Genomic DNA, 24,910 nt, shown 5'->3' with positions numbered 1-24,910 from the left:
ACATCAAAATGTTTCATGCATCTGACTGTTGAAGCAATTGAATTGCACAGTATAATCTAATACGAATCCCCAGTGGAAATACCAAGGCTTTTATTATACTTTAGGTTCATACAGAAGAAACAGTAAACCGGATAATTTACAACAATGCCATCACTGACCATTTTAAACACATCCCCAATAAAAACGGATGCACAATGTAGCGCACGCCCATGCAGAAATACAAAGAATATCTCCAACTTAGTAAATTCTCTCAGCTGTAGAGACCGGCCGTAAGAAGACAACAATGACTGTAATGTTATCTTTGCTTCCACGCTCAGCAGCTTCAGTTGCTAACCTCTTTGAACACATTCCTGGCTCTTTAACAGTGTCTCTGATTATTGACACGACATCCTCATTGCTCATCACATCCCAAAGCCCATCACTAGCCATTACCTGATTATACCAACCACACAAATATCAAATTGCTTATAGAACATGTGCGGCTCTTTCAAAAGCCTCTAATAAATTATTTGCTATAGCTTTGGAATTTTAGAGTATTCTGGTTAACCTGGCTGGCTATTATTAATTATATCATATGAAAACTAGGACACTCTCTCCCTTTAAGGTTATGACTCATGAGGATGGAACAGAATGACAAAATTGAACAATTTAAAACATGGGTTGAGTTAATGATGCATCTAAAAAAAAACTGAGTAGGCAGGTAGATATTTTCATAAAGGTAATCTGATTTTTTGGATCAGTCACTAGAATGCCACAAATCTTGCTGGCTCCACAAAATTCACCAAGATAGCATACATGGATGGATATGTACGCATGTACACACAACCTAATTTGATCATGTAAAATTAACTCTGAAGCAACCCATTTAATGACTAAAAGTGCCAAAGGAAAGCAACTAAATTTTGTTCAATAGTGACCAGTTAATTAAGCATCCAACATCCATCATTTTGTTAGGTTGGCGTGCTATAGTGGTTATCAGGCATGACTAGAAGTCATTTGGGCTTCCCCTGCAGGTTTGGATTCTGCCAGCAAATTCTTTCAGGCACTAAACAGAACAGAATGGCAAAGCAGGGTTCTTGTAGCCGACCCCATTTAGTTGGGAGTCTTGGGACATGGCTTATATGAAGATTGATTTTGTTGTAGAGTTGCTTGGCTTCTTACAGGTTTTGTGACATGGTCACAAACAGAAAGCACAATTAAATACTGTCCTAGAAGTTCTTTCAGATAATTGGGAACAATCAATATATATGTAGAAATAACTCTAAGCTAGTTCAGACTAGAACATAAATTACGAAATGCAATTACACTTTGCTCGATTACAATCAGGAAACAGAAGCTTGCCATTTTTCCATAAAACTGTCCATCTTCTAATATAATTTTGTTAAGTACCTAGGTAGAACCAACAAGAACTTAAGACTAGCAAAGAGAACTTCAAGTGATGGACGAAAAGACAGTTTTTTTTTCATAAATTGGTCATTACAGGTTCTTCCAGAAAATTTCAAATTTATTGATTAGAATTATATGCACTTAAAAGTATGCACCATTTATTCAGTGAGAATAAAGATTCGTTTAATTGGCAGTTAATAGTCCTTACCAGGTATTCATCTTCAGGTGACAAATTAATTTTGGTTATCTCAGGCTCTGCAGTAACAGCAGGCTTCAAATCATCATCACCAATTGAGCGTGTAACCTGTTAAAAGTGAAACACTAACACTATGAGAAAATATAATATGATTAAAACAAACCACTGGTAATTAATTTTGAAAGATCTGAAACTAAAGGGGCAACTGGACATAGCACACTAAAACTGGCCTTAGGTTATTTTCTTTAGAAAATAAAAGCAGTGGATCCTTGTTTTTCCACAAGGGGGAAATAGAGAAAAAAAGAATACCTTCTCAGACAGAATTTAATATAGAACACCGTGGAGAAGGATTGTATGTGCTCCAAGAAATGGAGTTTTAATTTCTTTATCTATATGTTATAAATAATTTGTCTCTCTGTCAAGGCCTGTCAAAGGGCTGGATAGACAGGCCTCTTGGTAACCACCCAGTAGAGGGCTTACACCACCACATGAGCCATAAAATTCTAAGTATAGTGACAGTGATCAAACCAAAGAGAAAAAGTCAGATTGGAGCCTCTTTTGACTTGTTTTCGGTAAAACAAGTCCAGAAGAAAATAAAATTAAAAAAAAAAGAAAGGAGAAGTAAAAGAAGAATTGCAGCCTTTTTATAACAGTTCACAGCTTCCAAGGTGCTCTGATACCATGATACAATCCTTGACTTTCAGACCTGAGAGTAGAAAAGAATGAAAGAAGCAAGGGAGAGAAGAAGAGAAGAAGAATAAAGAAGGCCCATGGGGTAAAAAACCATCACCTACTCTGTCCCAGTCAGCTGCTTTACATAGCTTTCTAAATATGTTACAGTCACTCTTATGCCCCCATTAAGTATGGGACACCCTACTTAACACAGGAATCAATTACTCTTATGCCCCCATTTAAGTACAAGTGACTCTTAAGTTGGTACATAACAGGAATCAATAAGCTCCAAATTTTGTGCAAGTTTTATATTTTACTAAAAAAAATATTGTGCAAGTTTCTGCAGTCCTTATCAAACTTAAGTAAGCATACACTTTTTCCTGTCAAGCAAACACATCATTTTTAGAAATTTAATGATCAAGCAAAAAAGGATTACTTACGTTGAAAAGGCAAAACAGGATTCATGTAGCCAACCCCATATAGTTGGGAGAAGGCTTGGATGATGATGATGATGAAACAATGATCAAGCAAAACTTACATAGAAGAAAAGGAATCAGGGAACACCTTTGGTTAACTATTTTACAAAAAAAAATGGTACCACTCAATGTTGGTCTCGGCCATCTGGGACTTGAGCCTACCAAGATATTATATATTTATACCCAATGGCAAATTCTATGGATACAGTTGACATGGTATATTCCACAAAGGTAGAGATAAAAACCTGCAGAGCAGCTGGACCAACTCTCCATGTATCCACTTGCCATTTGACTTGCCCCCCAGCACTGATGACACGTTCTCTCTCCTCAAGACTGCTTGCAATGTGATCCTATTTTAAAAAGTTATCCAGTTCACCCACAGAATAGTTCAAAATTTAGAGCTTAGTCATGCTATACAAAATATACAAGTAAAGAGTCACTTGTACACTGTTGAAATTGAAATGTGATGGAAGCACCCTATTTTGTAAATTTTGTATAAAGCTTGTATATTTTGTATAAAGCGCAATTGAAATGGGGCTGCAATTTCACATTGCAAGCTTTGTATATTTTGTAAATTTTGTACAAGTTTTGGTTGGTAAACTAGGTTTACTTGCACAAGTAAAGATTGGCTGTGCAAGTTTTATACAAAATATACAAGTAAAGAGTCACTTGTACAAGTTTTATATTAAATCGATAAACATCTTCCAAGAGGTAAAAAAACCTAGGGTCTAGGGCTGAGGGTGGCATGTCCCCCCCCCCCCCCCCCCCCCCCCCCTCCTGCCACCACACACACAAAAAAAAAAAAAAGAAAAAGAAAAAAGATTATGTGAGTTTTGTTACTATTGTACAATGTGGAAGCCAAAATTTTAAATATACATATGACCCCCCAATACTTAACAAAGCTCATTAATTTTTTTAACGTAAGGTATATTCATTAAATAAAAAAAGCCCCATGTACACCAAAAAAGTCCTTTAATTTACAAAAAAGAGTATCACTATCAAAAAAGTATCATTAAACTTGTCTTTGAATAGCCTACAAACCCCAACCTAAGACAAAACTCTCCCCTATAGCTTTCAGGTTTCAGCTTATCTTTGGATTAAAAATTTGTTTTAAAAGATTCTTAAATTTCTTTCTGACCAAAACGTCCACATCATATCAAGAACAGCAGTCTTCCGCACAATAGAACCTTCTTTGCTCAACCCCTTCAGCTGCCAGCTCCTGAGAAGATTGATTACAGATTCTAGATTACAGTTATGCCAAACAACGTTTTCACCCAAACCCATAGCACCTCTGAAGTCTCAAATGAATAAACAAATGATCAACTATCTCATGGGAATTATTGCACTTAATGCAAGTTTCATCCGTCAAATGCACTCCCCTAACCCTTCTTATCAAAGTTACCTTAGTTAAGCACCTTATAAGAACTGCAGTCCAAACCAGGAAGGACACATTGGTAGGAAGTGGGAACAGTGGTGGTCCAAACAACAGAAGCTGGAAGCTGGAAAGAAATTAGGATTCAATCCTGATCACCTTCTTTTACATTGCTCAGAAACAAGGAAAATTTGGTGCTTCTTCCTAAACCTAGTAGGATACAGCTGGGTCTTTCCTGAACATATTGAAGACCTCCTTTGGCAATGGCAAGGAAGAGGCCTTGGAAAAGGGGGAATAGTGTATTGGCGCATTGTGGTTCAAGAAGTTTTGTGGGGGGTATGGGAGGAGAGAAACCACCGAATCTTCAACAATAAAGCTAAAACTATGGGCGAACTGTTACCTCATATTTTTCACTTGTGCAACATTTGGGTGCTGAGCTCAGAGGAGCTCAAAGGTGTTCCCTTGAATGATCTTCAGAGAAGCATGGTGGATATCTTGCTTTCTTCTCCAACTTCTCTAAAAGCAACAAACATTCCTCAGCCAAGCTTAGAAGAGGAGGTGACCCTGAACTTTGATGGAAGCGCCCTTGGGAGCCCTGGTTTAGCTGGGATTGGGGGTGTGTTTAAGGGAAGGGATGGGAATTTACTGTGGGCTTACAGCGGTCCAATCGGGATGGCAGACCTCACAAAGGCTGAAGTGTTAGCAGTGCTAACTGGACTCCAGATTGCAAGAGACCTTGGCTTGTCTTCCCTTGTCATCAAAGGAGATTCGAGAAACACCATTGGATGGCTTGGAGAGAAGAATGGAGGGCCATGGAGGCTTGCTCATTATTTATTTGCATGAGGCTCGGGACCTTCAGGACTCTTTGAATGCTAATCTGTTCTGGAATCCTAGAGAGTTAAACTCTGTAGCAGATTGGTTGGCTAAATCGGAAGCCCATAGGGAATTTTTACATGGTGAGAGAGTAATGCCTTTGTAATCTGTGTGTGCTTCCTGTTGTACATTTTCTCATGTACCCCTTTCTTGATTAATGACATCTGTTATCTTTCATCTCAAAAAAAAAAAAAAAGTATAGAATTCAACCCTCCACGAGATAACATATGGTTTTGATTTGCAATATTTTTTTAGGAGACTTTCTCAGGAGTTTAGATATTGATACTTTATGCATTTCATATCTATTCTAGATTCTGTAAATTTTTAAAACTTTTTTTTGTTCTTTTTATAAATACATTATCATCCCCCCACCCACCCCCCAAAAAAGAGAAAATTACTAGTTCTGTTCCTGGCTGGAATTGAAATTGCAGCCCCATTTCATGGTATTGTATATCTGTAAACCCAGTTTACCAACTAAAAAGGAAATAAGGGGAAAACAATGAGAAGATGAAAAATATTCCAACTGACCTTACTTAAAGCAAAGGGATGGCCACCCCGACATAAAATTGTCCGGCAATCACCAGCATTAGCAACAAAAAGATGGTTCCTAACAATTAATGCCACAACTGCAGTGCAACCAGGATGCCAATCTTTCTGAACAGCTCCTTTTATATTACGCAGAGCTAACAATTCATTTCTGAATGCAATATCTGTCTTGACAAATGCTTCCAATAATGCGTCTGAGGGACTGTTTCAACAAATAACCACAAATTATGGGATGAAGAAAAAATAGAGAAAGATACAAGCAAACGAGAAAGAAACCAAAACCTATTTGTGGAACCCAAAGTTTGTAAGAATCCTGGTAGTGCTCGAGCAGAAAACTCGGCAGCTGCAGCACCTGCAAACATATACTATTCATTTACTGAATTCACATGTTCAAACTAAAAATGGTGATGGAAAAAGTCTCTTTGTGAACCTCGATGACCATCAAAGATTCCAAATATATGGATATCCTTCTCGCCACACATTTGAGGCATTAAAAAGTGTGTATCTTCCATTGTCTCCCTTCTTCCACATGTAGCAAAAGATCCCCAAGACAGTATTGGATGGTATTCCAAAGAATTATTTGACAAATCAGCCCACATTCTTGCACTTGAAGCTGAAAGAGAAGTTCTCTTGGCCAATTGCTCCCCTTGAGTGAACCAGTTTATACTCTCCTGATAAGTCCTTATGTTACTGACATCACTTGGGAGCTGATCACCAAGAAAAATATAAGGAACTCCAGGGATATTTTCTACTTCTTTCTCTTTTTTTGCATGTTCCATTATTGAATCAAGTTCCATAACAATATTTTCAAAAGAAGGCCTGCTCTCAGGATCTGCGTTCCAGCACCTCTCTATCAAGGACAACAAACTTGTTGGTGCACCAGACTCAGGATCAGCAAGCACTGGCCGCAATCCTTCAGATACTACTGCTGCTGTGAGCTGTTGTTCAGTGTATCTCATCTCCAGCACAGTGTGGGCCTGTAGATAGTACATAGCAGTATAATTCAGGTACACATCTGATGTTGCAAGAACTAACGCAAAGGATCAAACAATCAAGAGAAACATACCCATGGATGTGAAAGGCCAAATTTTTCAAAGATGATTAAATATGCTTTTTCAAATAAGCCCATAATAAACTCGTTCCAAGATTAAAAATTTAGCTGTTTAATTTGAACTAAATCTAACTGATAGAGAACAAGCATAGCATATGAATAACACATGTGAGGATCAACGAGGTTAACCAATAAAGATAAATTGATGACATATAGATGAATCCAACTTGAGTCGCATATGGTGGAAGAGGAAATGACAAGAAACAGTCCACATGGTAAAATATGTGAATGCCCCATTGCCTGATATGATGGGAATATTAACTCAACTTTCCGAGTACATAATGAACTAATTTGGACTCAGAATGAAATATGTTTTGGTTTAGTCAAAACAGTGCTCATCTTTGTAATGCAGTGGGTGGATGGCTAACAGGTATCCTTCCTTACAGCCTCATGCTTTAATAGGTAGGTTAATCCTACAGAACACATACAAAGGAAAGGAGCCAATGATAAATTCCCAGAGATTAGTTCTTTCTACAAAAAAAAAAAAATTAATGTAGGAAATACTAATCAAATTATGTAAAACTGAAGGATTGGTTGCCCAGGGTCGAAGTTGAAGGGAAAAGAGGATGAGGTAACACTTCACCCTGGAGATAACCTCCACTTACAGCCTCATACTTTAATAGGTAGGTTAATCCTACAGAACATATACAAAGGAAAAGAACCAATTATAAATTCTCAGAGATTATTTCTTTCTATAAAAATAAATTAATGTAGGAAATACTAATCAAATTATGTAAAACTGAAGGATTGGTTGCCCAGGGTCGAAGTTGAAGGGAAAAGAGGATGAGGAAACACTTCACCCTGGAGATAACCTCCACTTCCTAGACTTGTCTGTGTCTCAGTCTTTTTTTTTCAGCTCCAAGCCTCTCTGGACAAGAATCATATTAATTTTTTTCCCTTTTCTTTTATCAGTAACAATCCAAATTTATGCATTGACATGTAGAGAATGCTATATAGAAGACACAAGTCAATGCCTCCCTATCACTGAGCCAGCAACAGCTGCCTTCCCTATGTTTTCCTTTCTTGCTATAAATTCCACTCTTGGGGGAACATTTCCCAAAACAATTGTTCCATACCCACTCCTTGTCTTTCAAGTGCATCAGCGACACTATTGGCTTATCTTGGGATCCACCTATATTTGATTCCCAGCTCCCTATCAATCTTTCTTGTATCTTTGAATTAGGGGTGAGCAAGAAAAACCGAAAAATTGACTGAAACCGAACTGGAAATCCAGTTAACTGAAACGGTCAGTTCGGTATTTTTAAAAAATCTAAGGTACCAATTCAGTTTCGGTTAACCAATACAGAAAACCAGTGGTTAACCGAACCGACCGGTATACATATATTTCTATATATTTTATGTATATTTATGTAATATTATATATTTTTTATTTTCTATATATTATAAATTAATAAATATGCATTATATATTATTTATTATTTAACATATAATAATTTATATATATTTATAGTTTTTTATTATATATTTATAGATATTTTATAATATATATATATATTGTAAATATAAAAAAATCGAAAAACCGATAGTTAACCAAACCGGTCAACCGGTTAACCTATTGGCTTTGGTTCGGTTTCGGTTACCGGTTTTCTAGAAACTAGTAATACCGGTTCAGTTTCAAAATTAGGCCCATGGTTTGGTTATCCGAACCGTGAGCACCCCTACTTGGAATTCATTTCTATACTACCATGAACCCCCAATATCCTTTGCAAGCCAACCAACTACAACATGGAAATCTCCTTCCGCTATTAAATTCCTGAAGTTTAGACTTTTAGCCAGCCTCAGCCCATATTGAACTGCCAACAGTTCTGCTCGTGGAATCACCATACCAAATGGTGCCAGAAAGCACTGCCAAGATATGCCCATGATTTCTAAATATGCCTCTAATTCCTGACTTCTCCGAGTTACCAAGACTAAAGACATCAAAATTCATCTTGATTAGGATAAGAGATACTGTCCGTAACAAGTTTGATACTCTCCAAGGGGATGCAGAGTTAGTCATGGTTTGCCAATTCCAAATGATGTTATGAGTAATAAAAGGGGAAAAGGCATCCACTAAATGTACCCAATGGATCACTTTAAAAGACATGTTTTCTGTAATAGCTTTATTTCTTTGTGTTGAGTGGGCCGACTTATGTTTAGTTTATTTCCTTTTAAATTAAGATGTTGCTGGGCCTTGGGCCCATTAGTCTTTATTTTTTAAAGAGTTGTAATTACTTAGGTTGAGTTGCCGCCCTACTTAGGGCATCTTTGTAATATCTCATACTTAAGTTAATTATAAATAGAATGAGGGGCTGGCGGCTAGGGTTAAGTTAATCAATCCTAGTCGACCTTCTTCTCTTTTCTTCCCTTTCCTTTGTCTCTTGCTGAAATCCCCAACTTTCTACTCTTCCTTTCACAAGAAGCTTGGCCGAAATCAGCACATAAGGTTTTCTACTTGGTATCAGAGCGAGTTGAAGGTTCTTGAAGAGATTCGTTCCTGCAGCCCTAGATCGGCCGACTGCATGGAGATTTAAGAGGCTGATCGAAGCTTTCAGGTAAGCCCAGTTTTTGGATTTTCTTGGTGGATCTGTATGCCCTATAGCTGGTCTAGGGTTTCTCATCAGAATCAGGAAAAACTGGAGAAAGGGGAAGAGTCCTGATTTTGTTGGACTCTTCAATTTTGACTTAGGTAGTGGTGCCCTATTTTTTTAGGGTTCCTCTGGGTTTTTTGTAAGGGGCGATTCAAGTTCCATGTGGTTTGGAGGCCTCTAGAGAGGGCGGTTGTTTCTTCTCTCTCTTCTCCCCATCCCACCGAAAAGGAATCTTTCGTGGGAAGAAAGTCCAGGACACCAAAGGAGTGTCGTTGGTTCCAAAAGGTATTTTGTTTATTCTTGTTGCATTTTTAGCTGTTTTTTGTACCTCTTTGAGACACATGGAGGGACACAGAGTTGAATATAAGCCCGGGAATGAAATGGGACCAGTGGGAGGAGGTGCTGGAGACCCTTTCGGAGCCGGAACCATTACTACAGTTAGGTTGGATGGTACAAATTACTTGGAATGGTCCCAATCTACAAAGATGGCCATTGGGGCTCGTGGAAAATTGGGGTATATTACTGGTGAAGAGGTAAAACCCGAAACTGGCAACTCCCGGTGGGTGCAAGAAAATTATATGGTAATGACATGGTTGTGTAATTCTATGTTGCCACATATAAGTAAAAACTTTTTATGGGCAAACACTGCTAAGGAGATATGGGATGGGGTGGCAAAGACCTATTCACAGAAGGAGAATGTTGCTAGGGCTTATCAACTAAGAAATCAGATTATTGCTACGAGGCAGGGAGATAGATCTGTTGCAGCTTATTTTTCAGTCCTTAAGACCTTGTGGCAGGAGATTGATCATCTAGAGAACTTTGCTTGGGAAACCACCAAGGATGCAGCTACCTATCAAAGACACTTAGAGAAGTATAGGGTGTTCGAATTCCTTGCTGGCCTTAACCATGAGTATGACATTGCACGACAACATCTTCTTTCCAGGGACAGTGTCACTTTCTCCCAAGCATATTCATTCGTGTCAGGGGAGGAGTGCAGGAGGGATGTAATGATGAAGAATCTCATGACTGATCAGTCTGCTATGGTAAGTGCTGTGAAACCTAAACAGAATGGCAATGAGAACAAGAAGGAAGACAAAAGGGACTTACTCTGTGACTACTGTAAGAAACCGAAGCATACAAGAGATACTTGCTGGAAGCTTCACCCACATCTTGTGCCAACCAGATTGAAGAATAAGAAAGGAAATGCACATATGGTAGTTACTGGTGACACTCCGGCCCCTCCTACTACAGCTGCCTTGGAGTCTGTTGCAGTTGCTGCAGTAAGGGCCAAGCTTGAGAGGTTTGGGTTACTTCTGAATCAGAGGGATACAGCTAGTTCCAATTCAGCCGCAACCGGACAACAAGGTACAGGTAGCACAGGTGGAACTCACTCTACCTCCCTTGCCCACACAGGTAGTCCACATGTCACTGCAAACTATTTTTCTGCTTCAGGTAAGGAGAGATCTCCTTGGGTTATAGACTCTGGAGCCTCAGAGCACATGACCCATTGCTCCACCATTTTCTCCTCTTACCAACTCAGTTCTGGCAAAGATAGGGTCTCCACAGCTGATGGATCCCATGTTCCTATTGCTGGGAAGGGATCTGTCAAGATTAATGATTCCATTTGTTTACCCTCTGTCCTCCATGTTCCTATATTGAGCACTAACTTGTTATCTGTTAGTAATTTGACTAAGAATCTGAATTGCTTAGTAATTTTTTCTCCTGGACATTGTATTTTGCAGGATTTGGATTCAAAGAGGACGATTGGGAGTGGTCGTGAAGTGAATGGAATCTACCTCCTGGATACTCTTCCAATTCACCAAAGTCATCATGTTTGCAAGGGCAGTGAGTCAAAACTTGTGGATCAAATTATACTTTGGCATAATTGTCTGGGCCATTTGTCTTTTTCTTCTTTAAGTTCTTTGTTTCCAAAACTGTTTGAGTCTGTGAGTCTGTCAAGGTTGAAGTGTGAAGGTTGTGAACTTGGAAAGCATTGTAGACACTCTTTTAAACCGAGTAATAAAAGATGTTCTTCTCTTTTTGATGTTATTCATTCGGATGTGTGGGACCCTTATCATGTTCCCTCTATGGGCGACTATCGCTATTTTCTCCTGTTTGTGGATGATTTCTCTCGATATTCCTGGATTTACTTGATGAAATCACGTGATGAGGTACCATCCTTGGTGAGACAATTCCATCAAATGGTATTAACACAGTTTGGAACTAGAATCAAGATGTTCAGATCTGACAATGCTAGGGAATATTTTGAGAGACATCTTGCCTCATATCTGTTGGAGTATGGTGTTGTCCATCAGAGTAGCTGTTCCTACAGTCCACAGCAGAATGGTGTTGCAGAGAGAAAGAACAGACACATTGTTGAGATGGCAAGAAGCATGATGATCACAGCGACAGTTCCAGTTCGTTTTTTGGGTGATGCTGTTCTCACGGCAGTATATCTGATTAACAGGATGCCTTCTTGTATACTTGGATTCAGCACTCCATTCAGCCTTCTTTTTCCTCAGGGGGAGATGTTTCATATTCCTCAAAGGGTGTTTGGGTGTGTCTGCTTTGCGCATATTCTTGGTCCTTACCGTTCAAAACTTGATCCCAAGGCAAAGAAATGTGTCTTCCTTGGATATGCAGAGAATTAGAAAGGGTACCGCTGCTATGATCCAGTCTCTGGGAACCGGTTTGTTACTATGGACATCACTTTTTTCGAATCTACATACTTCTTCTCAAGGAATCCTTCTCAGGGGGAGTGTTTTGGGGAAGTAAGTCAGCAGTCTATCCCTCTCCCAGTTCCAGTTCCTGTGCCTACTACTGTGCTTGACAACCATTCGATGTCACCTACCTTGCCCCCCCCTTTGCGTTCCATCTCACAGTATTACTCACGGCAAAGACTTCATAAGGAGGTTGATTCCACTACAGCAGAACTCACACCACTTCCTGTCGATCCCTTGGAGACTCCAGATTCAGCTGATACAGATCCAGGTATTCCTCTTGATCCCTCTACTATTTCAGTTCCCATTGGTCCCACTAACACTGTTACAGATAACCTTGATCTCCCTATTGCTCTTAGAAAAGGGAAGAGGAAGTGCACTGCTCATTGCATATCACAATACTTATCCTACAGTTGACTTTCTCCTTCCTACCGTGCTTTTCTCTCTTCTCTTGATTTCGTGTCTATACCCAAGGGTGTTAGTGAGGCTCTCTCCAAACTTGAGTGGAAGGCAGCTATGCAAGAAGAGATGGAGGTTTTGATTAAGAATTAGACATGGGAGATTGTGAACCTACCAGAAGGCAAGGAGACAGTTGGATGCATATGGGTTTACACAGTAAAGTATAAGGCAGATGGAAGCATAGAGAGGTACAAGGCAAGACTTGTTGCAAAAGGATACACACAGACCTATGGCATTGATTATCTAGAGACTTTTGCACCAGTTACAAAGATGACCTCTGTTCGGATACTCCTTTCTCTTGCTGCCTCATACTCTTGGCCCTTGTTTCAACTGGATGTGAAGAATGCTTTCCTAAATGGGGATCTGCAAGAAGAGGTGTATATGGACCTTCCAGCTGGTTTTTATGATAATGCTAAAGAGGGAAAGGTATGCAAGCTGAAGAAGCCACTATATGGCTTGAAACAATCCCCTAGAGCATGGTTCGACAAATTCAGAAAGGCCTTGATTGTTTTTGGCTACACTCAAACTCAATCTGATCACACCTTGTTTGTGAAGCGCAGGGGATCCTTGGTGTCAATCCTAAGTGTTTATGTGGATGATATTGTTGTCACTGGGAATGATCTAAGTGAGATTGATAGTCTGAAGAGGAACCTGCATAAGGAATTTGAGATTAAGGACCTTGGAGAACTGAGATACTTCTTAGGCATTGAAGTTGCAAGATCGAAACATGGAATTTTTATCTCTTAAAGGAAGTATGTCTTGGACCTTCTCCAAGAAACAGGGAAACTTGGAACAAAGGCAGCTAGCACCCCCATTGATCAGAACCATAGAATCAGTGCATCAAAAGGTGAACCAGTAAAGGACCTTGGGAGGTACCAAAGACTTGTGGGTCGGCTACTATACTCGTGCATGACAAGACCGGACATCTCCTATGCAGTAAGTGTAGTGAGCCAATACATGCATGCTCCACGAGACCAGCACTGGAAGAAAGTTGACAGGATCCTTGCTTATCTGAAGGGACATCCAGGCAGAGGCATATTGTTTACTGATCATGGACAGCTCAAGCTAGAGACCTATACAGATGCGGACTGGGCAGGATGCCTCGATGGCAGAAGATCAACTTCAGGAGTGTGCACCCTAGTTGGGGGCAACCTAGTCTCATGGAAGAGTAAAAAACAAACAATTGTGGCAAGATCAAGTGCAGAAGCCGAATATAGGGTCATGGCACATGGAGTTTCAGAACTTCTCTGGATCCGTTCTCTATTGGAAGAAATCAGTGTTCAGGTAGAAGAACCTATGATGCTATACTGCGATAACCAGGCAGCAATTAATATTGCTCATAATCCAGTCCAGCATGACCGAACTAAGCACATTGAAGTAGATAGACATTTTATCAGAGAAAGGGTAACTTCTGGAGTTTGTCTTCCATACATTTCTTCTGATCTGCAGCTTGCTGATGTCCTCACAAAAGGCGTTGCAAAGAATAAGCTGGAGCATGATCTATGCAAGTTGGGGATATATGACATCTACTCCCAACTTGAGGGGGAGTGTTGAGTGGGCCGACTTGTGTTCAGTTTATTTCCTTTTAAATTAAGATGTTGTTGGGCCTTGGGCCCATTAGTCTTTATTTTTTAAAGAGTTGTAATTACTTAAGTTGAGTTGCTGCCCTACTTAGGGCATCTTTGTAATATCACATACTTAAGTTAATTATAAATAGAATGAGGGGCTGGCGGCTAGGGTTAAGTCAATCAATCCTAGTCGACCTTCTTCTCTTTTCTTTCCTTTCCTTTGCCTCTTGCTGAAATCCCCAACTTTCTACTCTTCCTTTCACAAGAAGCTTGGCCGAAATCAGCACATAAGATTTCTAAATATGCCTCTAATTCCTGACTTCTCCGAGTTACCAAGACTAAAGACATCAAAATTCGTCTTGATTAGGATAAGAGATAATGTCCGTAACAAGTTTGATACTCTCCAAGGGGATGCAGAGTAGTCATGGTTTGCCAATTCCAAATGATGTCATGAGTAATAAAAGGGGAAAAGGCATCCACTAAATGTACCCAATGGATCACTTTAAAAGACATGTTTTCTGTAATAGCTTTATTTCTTTGCAATTTTTCCTTGAAGATCCTAGCATTCCTTTCTTCACATAGATACCAAAAAAGTAAATGCTCTTACACATCTCCATAACCAATTACCCCTCTTCTTAGGAGGAAAGAAAAAGGAAAGGCTGAAGATGCTTTTTATGTCCCCAGGAGGATTCCACCTACAGCCAAATAAAGTAACTCCCAAATGCAAAAAATGAACGATAGGAGATTAGCAGGTGGTGCATAGTCTCACAACTTGGCAACTTGCTAAACAAAGGAAACAAATATCCTGCAAGAGGTACCGATAGGGTCTTCTCTTTTGAAGGATCTCAGAAGTGTTGATCCTCATGTGTATATCTTTCCAACAGAAAACTTTAATTTTAGTGTCTTGCACAAGGTTTTAAAAGGCTAAAGGTGTAGTTGAGGTGTAAGCCTGTGAGGCGTATGCCCAAAAATTAAGAAAAAAAGTAATTAAAATTTATAAATAATAAAAATAACATGTAATATACTAAGTTAGAATGATGGAAGGTACAAATATCCATAAAATAGAAGTTTATAAGCAATAAGCTTTAAGTTTGAAGCATTAAATAAAATAATAATTAATCATCTAACAATTATAAGCATTTTACATTTCATGTTTCAAAATGCAACCTTATGAAATTATCCATATGAAGAATCATCTATATAATGGGCATTAGATTTATGGTCATCCAACAGTTGTGAAGAAAAGAAACAATGCAGTTGATTTGATCTATGCAAAAAGAAAAAAAAAACAATAAAAAGAAAAATAAATCCATTAGGAAAAGGAATGAGAAAAGCAACAAACTTGGGATGTTCAATTAGAATATTAAGAAAATTCCACTTGATTTATCCAAGAAAACTAATAACATGATTGACCCTTTTTTTGCACTGAACTCTCCTAAGCTAAAATACTATGAGAAACTAATAGAACTTGATTTGCCTTATTGGTTTTTCATTTTTACTCTTTTTATTTGGCCCATAATTATTAAAGTGTTTTTTCTATATATTTTAAACTATAAAAAATACATAAAAATATGTATTTTTTTGGCTTACGCCTTTTTGCGCCTCATGCCTTAAGGCTTGAGGCTTATGCCTCATTCTGACAAAGGCTTAAGCCTCAAACCATAATTGTGAGGCTTAAGCCTTGAGGCAAAATCTTAGCGCCTCGCTTCAAGGCGTACGCCTCACGCCTCAAGGCTTAAGCCTTTTAAAACAATGGTCTTGCATCCCTTTTAGGTAGTCAGCCTCAGCTAAACTCTCCCTTCATATTTCTTTCACTTGGTATAATACCCCAATAAATTTGGTTTCTATATACCCCAGACTTTGCCAAACCATCAGCTAGGTGGTTAGCTGACCTTGATGTCCACCCTGTATTGGACTTTAATTTCCAAAGACAGTCTTGATATTTCCCTTATCATATGTCTGTATTTTTACAATCCCACTTTGTTGTTCTTAGCCCAAGCCACTACAATCCCTATTGCTCCTGAAAATGTTATGTAAATGTGTCCTTCCCAATTCCTGAAAACAACACCAATTCTAATAGAGCTTCCAGCCTTAGACTGAGTTTGTTTTTATTTGTTAGAAAACTAAAATTCTGTTTAAAAGAAAATGTGAGGGAAATACATTCTCATGTATTAAGATGTCACTGAAAAACAAAAATAAAAGAAACACCCCAAATTCATACCCCCTTCATTACAAACAACCCACGTACTAGCATAAACAGAAAAATATTGAAAAAAAAAACTTTACACTTGATACCACTACTAACTGCCATGGTTCACAATTTTGATTTCAATAGACATTTCACTATGTAGAGATGGGAAAATTTCAGGGAAATTTCACTAATTTCACCAAGATATTTGGAAAATGTAAAAAAAAAAATCAGAGAATTTTTCTAGAAACATAGAATTAATTAATAAACCTTAAGGAATTGTTAGATTATAATTGCACATTTAAGGCTCAAAAGACTGTAGCAAACAACAATATAAATCAAATAAGAGAATATTAAGAGACTTAAATAGGTACCTTTCTCTTTGTCTCCCATTTTAGTCTTTTAGCCATCTTCTCTTCATTACATACACCATTTACTTGCCATTTTGACTTTTTCTTGGGAAATGATTGTGGTATCTGCCTCTAGAACTAGATGGTGTTTTGGATAATGGTTGGGATGCAAAGGTGTCTCATCTTGCTTCAGCTTCTTCACCCTAGAAAGCCATTCATGAGGTACTCCCTACTTTCCTAAATCTCACAAGGTTTGATGTAGGTTGTGGAAATATTCCTTTTTTAGGAAGACATTTGGCTGGGTGATACCACTCTCAAAACCCAATTCCCCTTGCTTTATTCTCTTTCCAGCTTTCAAAAGAAACCCTTTGCTTCTTCCTAGAGCACCTCAAATTCTAGGTTAAATTGGGATTTTGGATTCATAAGAGGCCTAATAGAAAGAGAGTGTGAACTTGTGATTGAACTGTTAAATAAGGGTTTGCTATGTTCTGTGGTTGGAAAAGGTGTGATTGAACCATGGTTGGTGCATTCTATAGGCTGTAGTGTGGTGTGTTCTAGGATGAACCACAATAAAAAATATATTCTGAAATGTGGTGGAGAAGCAGGGAATAAGAGATAAATACAAAAGGAGGGGTGTGGCGCATTTGGAAACACGAAAAATTAACGTTGCTGGATTGGCACGAGATTTTGCATTACAGAACCAACCACAGCTCATTTTGGAACAAACAGCACCCCTGAAAGAACGGGTTGAAACACGCCAAAACCACGTTACCAAATGCCGCCTAAATTAGGGTCAGTTTTTTTGAACCCAAGGGTGGATGACAATAGAATTTGGAAACCTTCTCCTTCTAGACTTTTTTCTTGTGTTCATTTTTTGATACCCTAGTCTTTTCAGTTTCAGGAAGGAACCTTTCTTGCAAAAGAAATTTGGAGCAAACCTACTCATCCTAAAGTACAAGCCTTCTGCTAGGAAGCTTTCCTTGGAAAGATAAACACCTATAATGTTCTTCAAAGAAGAAGGCCATATAAATGCCTTTCTCCTCATAAGTGTGTTCTATGCAAGGAAAATGGACAAACCATCCCTCATTTACTAATCTCCTGTACTTTTGTGAATTGTGTTTGGGTGTGCATTCCTTCTCTCTTTGAATGCAGGAGGAACCCTCCACAAGATATTACAACACTGTTGAGCCCAGGCTTTTTTCAGACAAACAAAAAAGAGGGGAAGCCTATTATGGAAGGCAACCAAGGAAGCAACTAGTTTGACAATTTGGGAAGAAAGAAATGAAGGAATCTTAAAGGGAAAAGTTTAGGAGTTTAGAAGATATTGTAGAGGGCATAAAGACAAAAACTGCTCACTAGGTAAAAAATTTGGAAGCATTCCAAGTGGTGACAGTAGGTGATATCCTATGAGTCTGGAATGAAGTAGCAAAGCTCTACCTTTGTGAAAGACAATAATAATAGACTGGAAGCCTCCAAATAATAAAATGAAATTGAACTTTGATGGAAGCTGGGCCCATTGCAGTAGGGGATTCTGCAAGGGCTGTAAGTGTTAGCCTTGCACCAAGGAATAAAGATAGCAAAAAACGTGGATTTCAGCATGTAGAGATTGAGGGTGACTTAAAATTGGTAATCTCTTGGATGGGCAGAAACCCGGGTGTGTGGAATGGGATGGTTGACATCTTTTAGATGGGTAAAGAGAACTTTTATAAGAGAAATTAAGAGCATAAAAAAGGAGCTAGAGGCAACTTTTAGATGGGTAAAGAGAATGGTAAATGGTATGGCTGCCATCTTGCTTAAACAAGGGGTGTATAGTGAACAATTTTTCTGGGCACATTTGTTATTGGGGCTTCTAAGTTTGTAAAGGGGGTGAATACATTTGTAAAAGAATCTTGTTGTAATGTTTTCTTTGTGAATTATGAAATGAACCGATTACTGATCCAAACAAAAAAAATCTCATCATCTTCAAAGTCTTCTTATTGCTCAGATATCTTCTTGTTGTGAATGATGAGAAAGAAGAAAGTTGAGAAGAGTAAAGACCATTGGTCCAACAATATCACATGCCAATATACCTCTCTGGTGTGAGAGTCTTTATGTAATATGAAAATTATCCAAAATTACAACCTCCTAATGGGGATGATATTACATTCAAGTCCCTAACTATATATTTTCTTCCTAAAATAACCCTTTCTCATGCAAATTGAGTATTCCAACATGAATGGAAAATGAAGAAATGAATCAATGCAGGCATGTATATATGTAAAAAATATGTATATTGTATAAAAGCATGTGTGCTTAGATGTATAATGCACATTTAACATATTAAAATCACTACTCATCAACAGATCATACCAGATAGAAAAACTTAAAAATACAGGAAAAAGAGAGAACTTATACCTGGGCTTCTGCACGGAGATCAGTGTATGGAACAACACCAGTAAGCAGCTCACTGCAATAAATTGAGTTAAAAATTCTTTTTCAGCATGAAACTTAAGGAAAAAGCATATAACAGATCACTAAAAGTAATTGTTATTGCTGATACAGTTTTTTTATAAGTAAAAATTCTTTAAAATTTCATTAAATCAGTAAAGATAAGCAACTGATACAAATTTCAACAAGAACATGTTAATATAAACATCCAAATCTAAAGATTGTAGAAGAAAGCAGGCAATGAAACCAAATTTATAGAATTGGGTCTTTGTGAATGAAGCAAGCTCTAAATATAAAGATTTTTATGTCTAGCTAAAGCAAGAGTGCAAAGAGTTTATTGACAGCTATTGATGCATTTAAGTTTTCAAATGTTATGCCCTATTCAATTTGTCATTAAATCACACCTTTTGATACATTAGAGGAGTTAGAAAGCATTAATGGAGGTTCACCTCTCCAGAGTAGTTTCTATTGGGGTTGGTGTCATTAGGTAGCCACCCCTTTCTTCTACAAGAGTAAGACCTCTCCATCCCACCCCTTCCCCCTAAAGAGAGGTAGGCCATGGGATGGAAAGTAAGATCATTTACTTGTGGTCCTACTTTGGTTTTAAAGGGTCTTGTATGGGCTTTAAAATAGATTCAATAACTCACTTTATTTAAATAACAGAAATATGTCAGTTTATGGTGAATCCTATTTTCTTTTAAGTGAAATAAGATATTATCAGATGCATCATAATACTTGGTCCCTGTTCAGAAAGGATCTTATAATCATTAGATCATGATGATCAAAGCCATCCAAAATAGATTCATTAAATACCAAGTTTTCATACCAGAGTATGCACTGAGTTTTTTTTTTATGATCAGCAAAATAGATTCATTAAATTAAAAAAGAAATAAGTTTGGTATAACGTTGGAGCACTCCATTCAACACCCAGTATACAGTTTTACACTTTTGCCCAAACAAATGGTCTCTATTTACCCCCTCTTCTGCTAGTATGCACTGAGGATTTTCTGATCAATATTTCTTTCCTTTCCTAAAGTGAACCTCACATACAAAGGATTTCAGCACAAAGTTTAATTTACTTTCATGGTTACTGTTGTGTCCCAAAAATTGGCTTGATTAAAGTATATTAAAAAAATTAAAAAAAAAACCTCCAACAAGATGCAAACCAACAACTTATATATGAAAATATAATTCCATCTCCAGTCAGATTTTCTTTGGAAGCAATTGACTAATGAACTACAATGTCCTAAATCCTTTACGATTTCCAAATGCTTACTTTATTGATATTCCAAAGCTATAGACATCTGACTTTTCTGTGTGTATGTCCTTCTTTAATATTTCAGGTGCCATATAGAGGAGGGTTCCAACCATATTCTTTTTATGGAAACCACCAGTTGGCTTTCCAGATGATTTCCAGTTTTCAATAGAGATTTTCCTAAGATCTTTTTTGTACTCTGCCAACCCAAAATCTGCTAGATGTGGATAATAATTTCTGTCAAGCTGCAGCACAACCACAAGCAATGGTTTTATCAGTGTCTTAGAGTTGAAAACGAGGAAACCAAAATATAGAAAAGAATTGATGCGAATTTAAAAATATAAATAAAGAGTAAACATGAGGATAGGTAGATAAAATAGATTATTACAAGAATATTTGCTGGTTTCACATCCCTATGTGCAATTCCAAGGCTATGTAGATACTGAAGAGCTTGCGCTGAAAAAAGAAGACAAACAAACATTGCAAACCTTTAGTTATTATTGTAGTAGACAGAAGATGCAATATATAAATATCAGATTAGCTACAAGGATACAAACAGCTTAATGTAATACTACCAAATATACAATGTGAACATTTCTATGCATCTACGTTATTTCTATTTTATAAACACAAAGATGGCTTTGTTATTTACCTTTAAAACATGTTGTATGATGGACACATAGACCTGGATAATTCTTCAGGTCCCTCAAAAACAAAAAATAAAAACAATAAAAAAAGATGAATATTTATTTTGAATATATAGAAAAACTTTTCTGCCCAAAAGAATTGCCAGTTTTATGTTTTTCCTTCAAAAAATAATAAATAGATTGCATTTGTAAATCTGTTTATAGTTTTTCTTATGTTAGAGAGTTTTTGTTATGTAAACAAAAAAAATTATGATTTTTCCATTTCTGGATACATGTGGGACAATAATTGCAGGAGATGGATGCAACCATCAAGTCCCTTGTAGACAAAGAAAAAGAAAAGAGTTTCATAATGAAATAGAAGAAAAATTTTTATTAATCACAAGAAAATGTGCATATGGATGATGAGGTGATGGCATAGCACCCCAAACAGAAAAGCCCGAAATCAAAGAAAAAGAAATCAACATCCTCAATAAAATCATCACTCTACATTTCCCTAATGCAACTCTGGTGTAACCCAAAAAGATGTCCTAAAAGAGCTTCTTTGAATATCAGCATATTCTGGATGAACAAGAACCTAATCCAGAATCAGATTCCCAGCAATGAAACATACTCATTCATGGTTCACTGTTTGTTATTTCTTTCCTTCCAAATACACGAAACCACTGCAAACAGGATGTATCTCTAGAAGATGTTAGCTCTCTTGCTTCCATAAATCCTTGGTCGTGTAGCAAAATTTTCTCTTGAATTTAATGGTTGCCACCCAGATCTTCTAAATAGAGAAAGTAAGAAACCCCAAACGAATTTTGTAAAGCTGCAAGAAATAACAAGATGACTAGAATCTTCTTTGTTGTTAAGGGGTAGCAAATACAGGGAAACTGAAAGCATCTCATCTTTAGTTGATCTAAGGTCATTATGCTTTTCATCACCACAAGCCATGCAAAACCTCCACCCTTAACCCCTGCTCGCAGCAAATGGAACCCCTTCCCAACCAAAACAAAAAAGATGCTAATATTCTGTAGAAATGGAAATCTCAACCTGTTCAACCTCACCCAACCTTTGATTTCTCTAGGAAGCTCTGTCTTGGATAGAACATATCTTGCCATTGTTTGTCTACTCCTCTTGTGGTGAGGTCGTCAGACATGGTATTGCCTTCACAGCTTCCATAACCATAGTTAATGCCATATTTCATATTCTCCAACAACTGAACAATGTCTCTGCACCATTATGTCACATACCAGGGAGGCTTTTAGTTCAGGGATACCCAATTGATTACAATAGAAGAGTCACTCAATACTCTAATTTTGCAGCCAAGGTTTAAGACTTGCCAATAATAAAGTCCATCCAGTAAGGCTCTAATTTCTGTAACCAGATTTTAGTAACACCATAAGCATGTGAAAAGGCCAGTAAAACTTTTCCTGTCACATCTCTGAAGCAAGTCCCTTCCACTTCCGGGATTCCTTCTGGATATTCCATCAACATTTGACCTCCCCCACCCAAGAAATCACCAATAGAAGAGTATAAATTTGGAAGGCCTGGGTGAGCCCAGTTCCTGAAACCATCTAATAACTTTGTCTGCTATTGAACCTGGCTTTACCTAGCATCTTCAAAAGTTCGGAAATTTGTCCCCGTCTATTGTTCCAAAACTTTAAATGTCAGCACCATACAGATAATGGAAGTGAGCTGGTTCCTTGTACCAGCTTTCTGAAACCATTGGCTAAATATCCCAATGAGTCTCTTTTAAGTCATAGTTGTCTTTGAGTGTGCAAGTTGGTTCTAATAATTCGAAATAGATAAGCCAGATAAGTAAGCTACCTTAAAGAGAGAAGATACAAATAAAACTCCCTAAATAGAAAGTCTATTAGAACTTTCCTTGATTTTTAAACCTAAAAATAGATAAACAATTTTAATTTACTAACACCCAAAAATAGGAACTTAACAAGACCTTTCCTTGAGTTTTTCCTAAAATCTTTTCTACAAGCATTTAATCAATAAAATTCTAAGAAGAAAAAAAAGGAAGTACAAAATACTTAGTGGTTCTGTATACCACTAAAGCAAGTGAAAAAATATTTAATGATATACTTCTATCAGATAAAACATTTATAGGAAGAAAAGTATACACTAGCTATATAAAACAGAAGCTTAACCGTAGACAACCTGATGCGATAGGGGCTGCAAATTTCAAATTACCAACCCAAATCCTAACCAAGAAAACCCAGGAACAACAAATTAGCCCTAAATATACCATAAGATGATGTTCAGAAATCAGGCTCCTCGCTGGAATGTCCTCCAGTCCTGGTTGAAAAATGTACACATTTTCCATTAAAAAGGAAAATGTGGAAATTATATGCTCTTTTCTTTCCAAAGTAATTTCCTCCCTATTGAAATTATATGCTCTCTCTCATTTCAGAGGATACCCACAAAAACCTCTTGTTCAAACACTAACATAAACCCAATTTCATGCCTAACTGTAAGAAAGAGTAACAACCACATTTGAAGATAAATTTAACAAGTAAAAGATGGAAAAGAAAAACAACAAATAAATATATAGATAAAGAATGAACTCAAACGCAGCAGAGTATAAGTTTACCGAGTTGAAAGGCGATCTTGAGCACCTGATCAATTCCCGGGTTCCATTCTTCAACATGTAATTGCTCGGCCAGATTCCGAGACTCATAAAACTGGAAGAAGAACATGTAATTGGGTGGCCTCGCATGGGCTGCAACCAATGTAGCTATCCCCGGATGATCTAGTTTGCTAATTAATTACCGAATTAAAAAAATGAGGTTAACGAAAGCCCACCTTCATGGGCATTGATCAAACAAATAATTAACCCAATACTCTCAAAATTCAGAAGAAAAAAAAATAATAAACAATGGATTTAACCAACCATAACATCTGTAACTCTTTATGGAATTTGTCAAGGTCTTCTGATGTAGACAAGATGGGTTTCTTCACTGCAACTCTTTTCCCATCTAGAATTCCTTCATAAACAACGCTTTCCGAACCTACAAGTCCACAAATATAAACAAAGAAAAACAAATAAGAACATGAACAAAATTTCCCTATATTTAATTAGAGAACTTTTCTTCCATCTTTCCTGCTCACTGGATTGGATTATAAGCAGTTACCTCGAGCAATTGGGGAGAGGAGAGTATACGATGAAGCTGGGAGATGCAAAGGGATGGTCTTGCTGCTGCAGCAGCCTCTTATGCAGGTGTTGGGCTCCAGTATCTGCACCCCCATCTCTCTCTCCCTCTCTCCCTTATGACTGATGAGGTGGGAAATCAGAGAAAAGGGATGGGAATCAAGAGAAGTTCTAATGGGTTCGTTTCAGTAGAGGTATTTTAGCTCAGACAAGCAAATAATTTGTCTAATTGACGATTGACACCGACACTGTTCTACAAAGAACACCCTTTTTGGCCTTGTTGGCTAAAAGAGAGGACCCATTACTTGGGAGCTGATCTCTGAATCCATCCAAATGGCGTTGGAAGAAGCCCCTTTCCTTTGTCAAGTTGTTTGGACGTTTATTCAGTTTGAGACTCACCTAGCAAAGAAATCTAGGTGAGCCACAATATTGAATATTCCATTTGGTCCCTTTCCTTCATTTTTTTTTATTTTTTATTTTTATGAATGGCTAAACATAAACATTGCCCTACATGAAGGGGTCATTTGATGACCACTGATGTGGCTGAAACTGAGTGACTTATTTTTTTGGTGAATATGGAGCTTGCAACTGAACTCTTTATTTTGGGTAATGGGCTAGGCAACAGGGTTAGCCCTCCGGCCTCCCCCAAACCTCTGGACCCTCATCCCATGTCTTCATTACAACCACCCAAAGACTTTAGAAGAAATCCAGCCACAATGTATTTCAAATTGTGTTACATATTAAATCAAAATTTCAATTATGGTATATGGTCTATTTTATTTTGATGGCTGTAATTTCAGATTTCTGAGGGAGAGTACAGTCTATTATTCCTTTTATTTTTTTATTACTTTATCTTTTGCAAAGTGTATTTATATAATGTATTTATTATATATTAAAGACTTTAACAATATTATAGATCCAACCATAG

General features: G+C 37.6%; 1 protein-coding gene across 1 annotated transcript; it reads right to left on the bottom strand.

Annotated features, from left to right (window-relative positions):
• Positions 1-57: 57 nt before the first annotated feature.
• On the bottom strand, positions 58-24,335 carry LOC104588277 (protein kinase family protein / protein phosphatase 2C (PP2C) family protein). Its single transcript, XM_010246135.3, has 12 exons — positions 23,966-24,335; positions 23,725-23,842; positions 23,425-23,591; positions 20,579-20,646; positions 20,212-20,435; positions 18,903-18,954; positions 5,952-6,498; positions 5,804-5,873; positions 5,504-5,723; positions 2,976-3,080; positions 1,595-1,690; positions 58-432 (listed from the first exon to the last, which is right to left on the bottom strand). The coding sequence occupies exons 1-12, from the start codon at positions 24,078-24,080 to the stop codon at positions 238-240; spliced, it is 1,977 nt and encodes a 658-aa protein (XP_010244437.1). The 5' UTR covers positions 24,081-24,335; the 3' UTR covers positions 58-237.
• Positions 24,336-24,910: the final 575 nt, after the last annotated feature.

Source organism: Nelumbo nucifera, chromosome 7 (genome assembly GCF_055504915.1).
Source record: "Nelumbo nucifera cultivar China Antique chromosome 7, China Antique-T2T, whole genome shotgun sequence".
Taxonomy (NCBI): Eukaryota; Viridiplantae; Streptophyta; class Magnoliopsida; order Proteales; family Nelumbonaceae; genus Nelumbo; species Nelumbo nucifera.
Note: the sequence above shows the minus strand (reverse complement) of the source record. Positions and strands in the feature narration are given on the sequence as shown.

Bases quoted from the DNA above. Each gene is read 5' to 3' on its own strand.
- LOC104588277 (XM_010246135.3), bottom strand. From the start codon at position 24,080: ATGGGGGTGCAGATACTGGAGCCCAACACCTGCATAAGAGGCTGCTGC. The intron at 23,843-23,965 runs GTAACTGCTTAT...GTGGACTTGTAG, and splicing joins CCTCTCCCCAATTGCTCGAG to GTTCGGAAAGCGTTGTTTAT. The intron at 5,874-5,951 runs GTTCACAAAGAG...ATATGTTTGCAG, and splicing joins AATCTTTGATGGTCATCGAG to GTGCTGCAGCTGCCGAGTTT.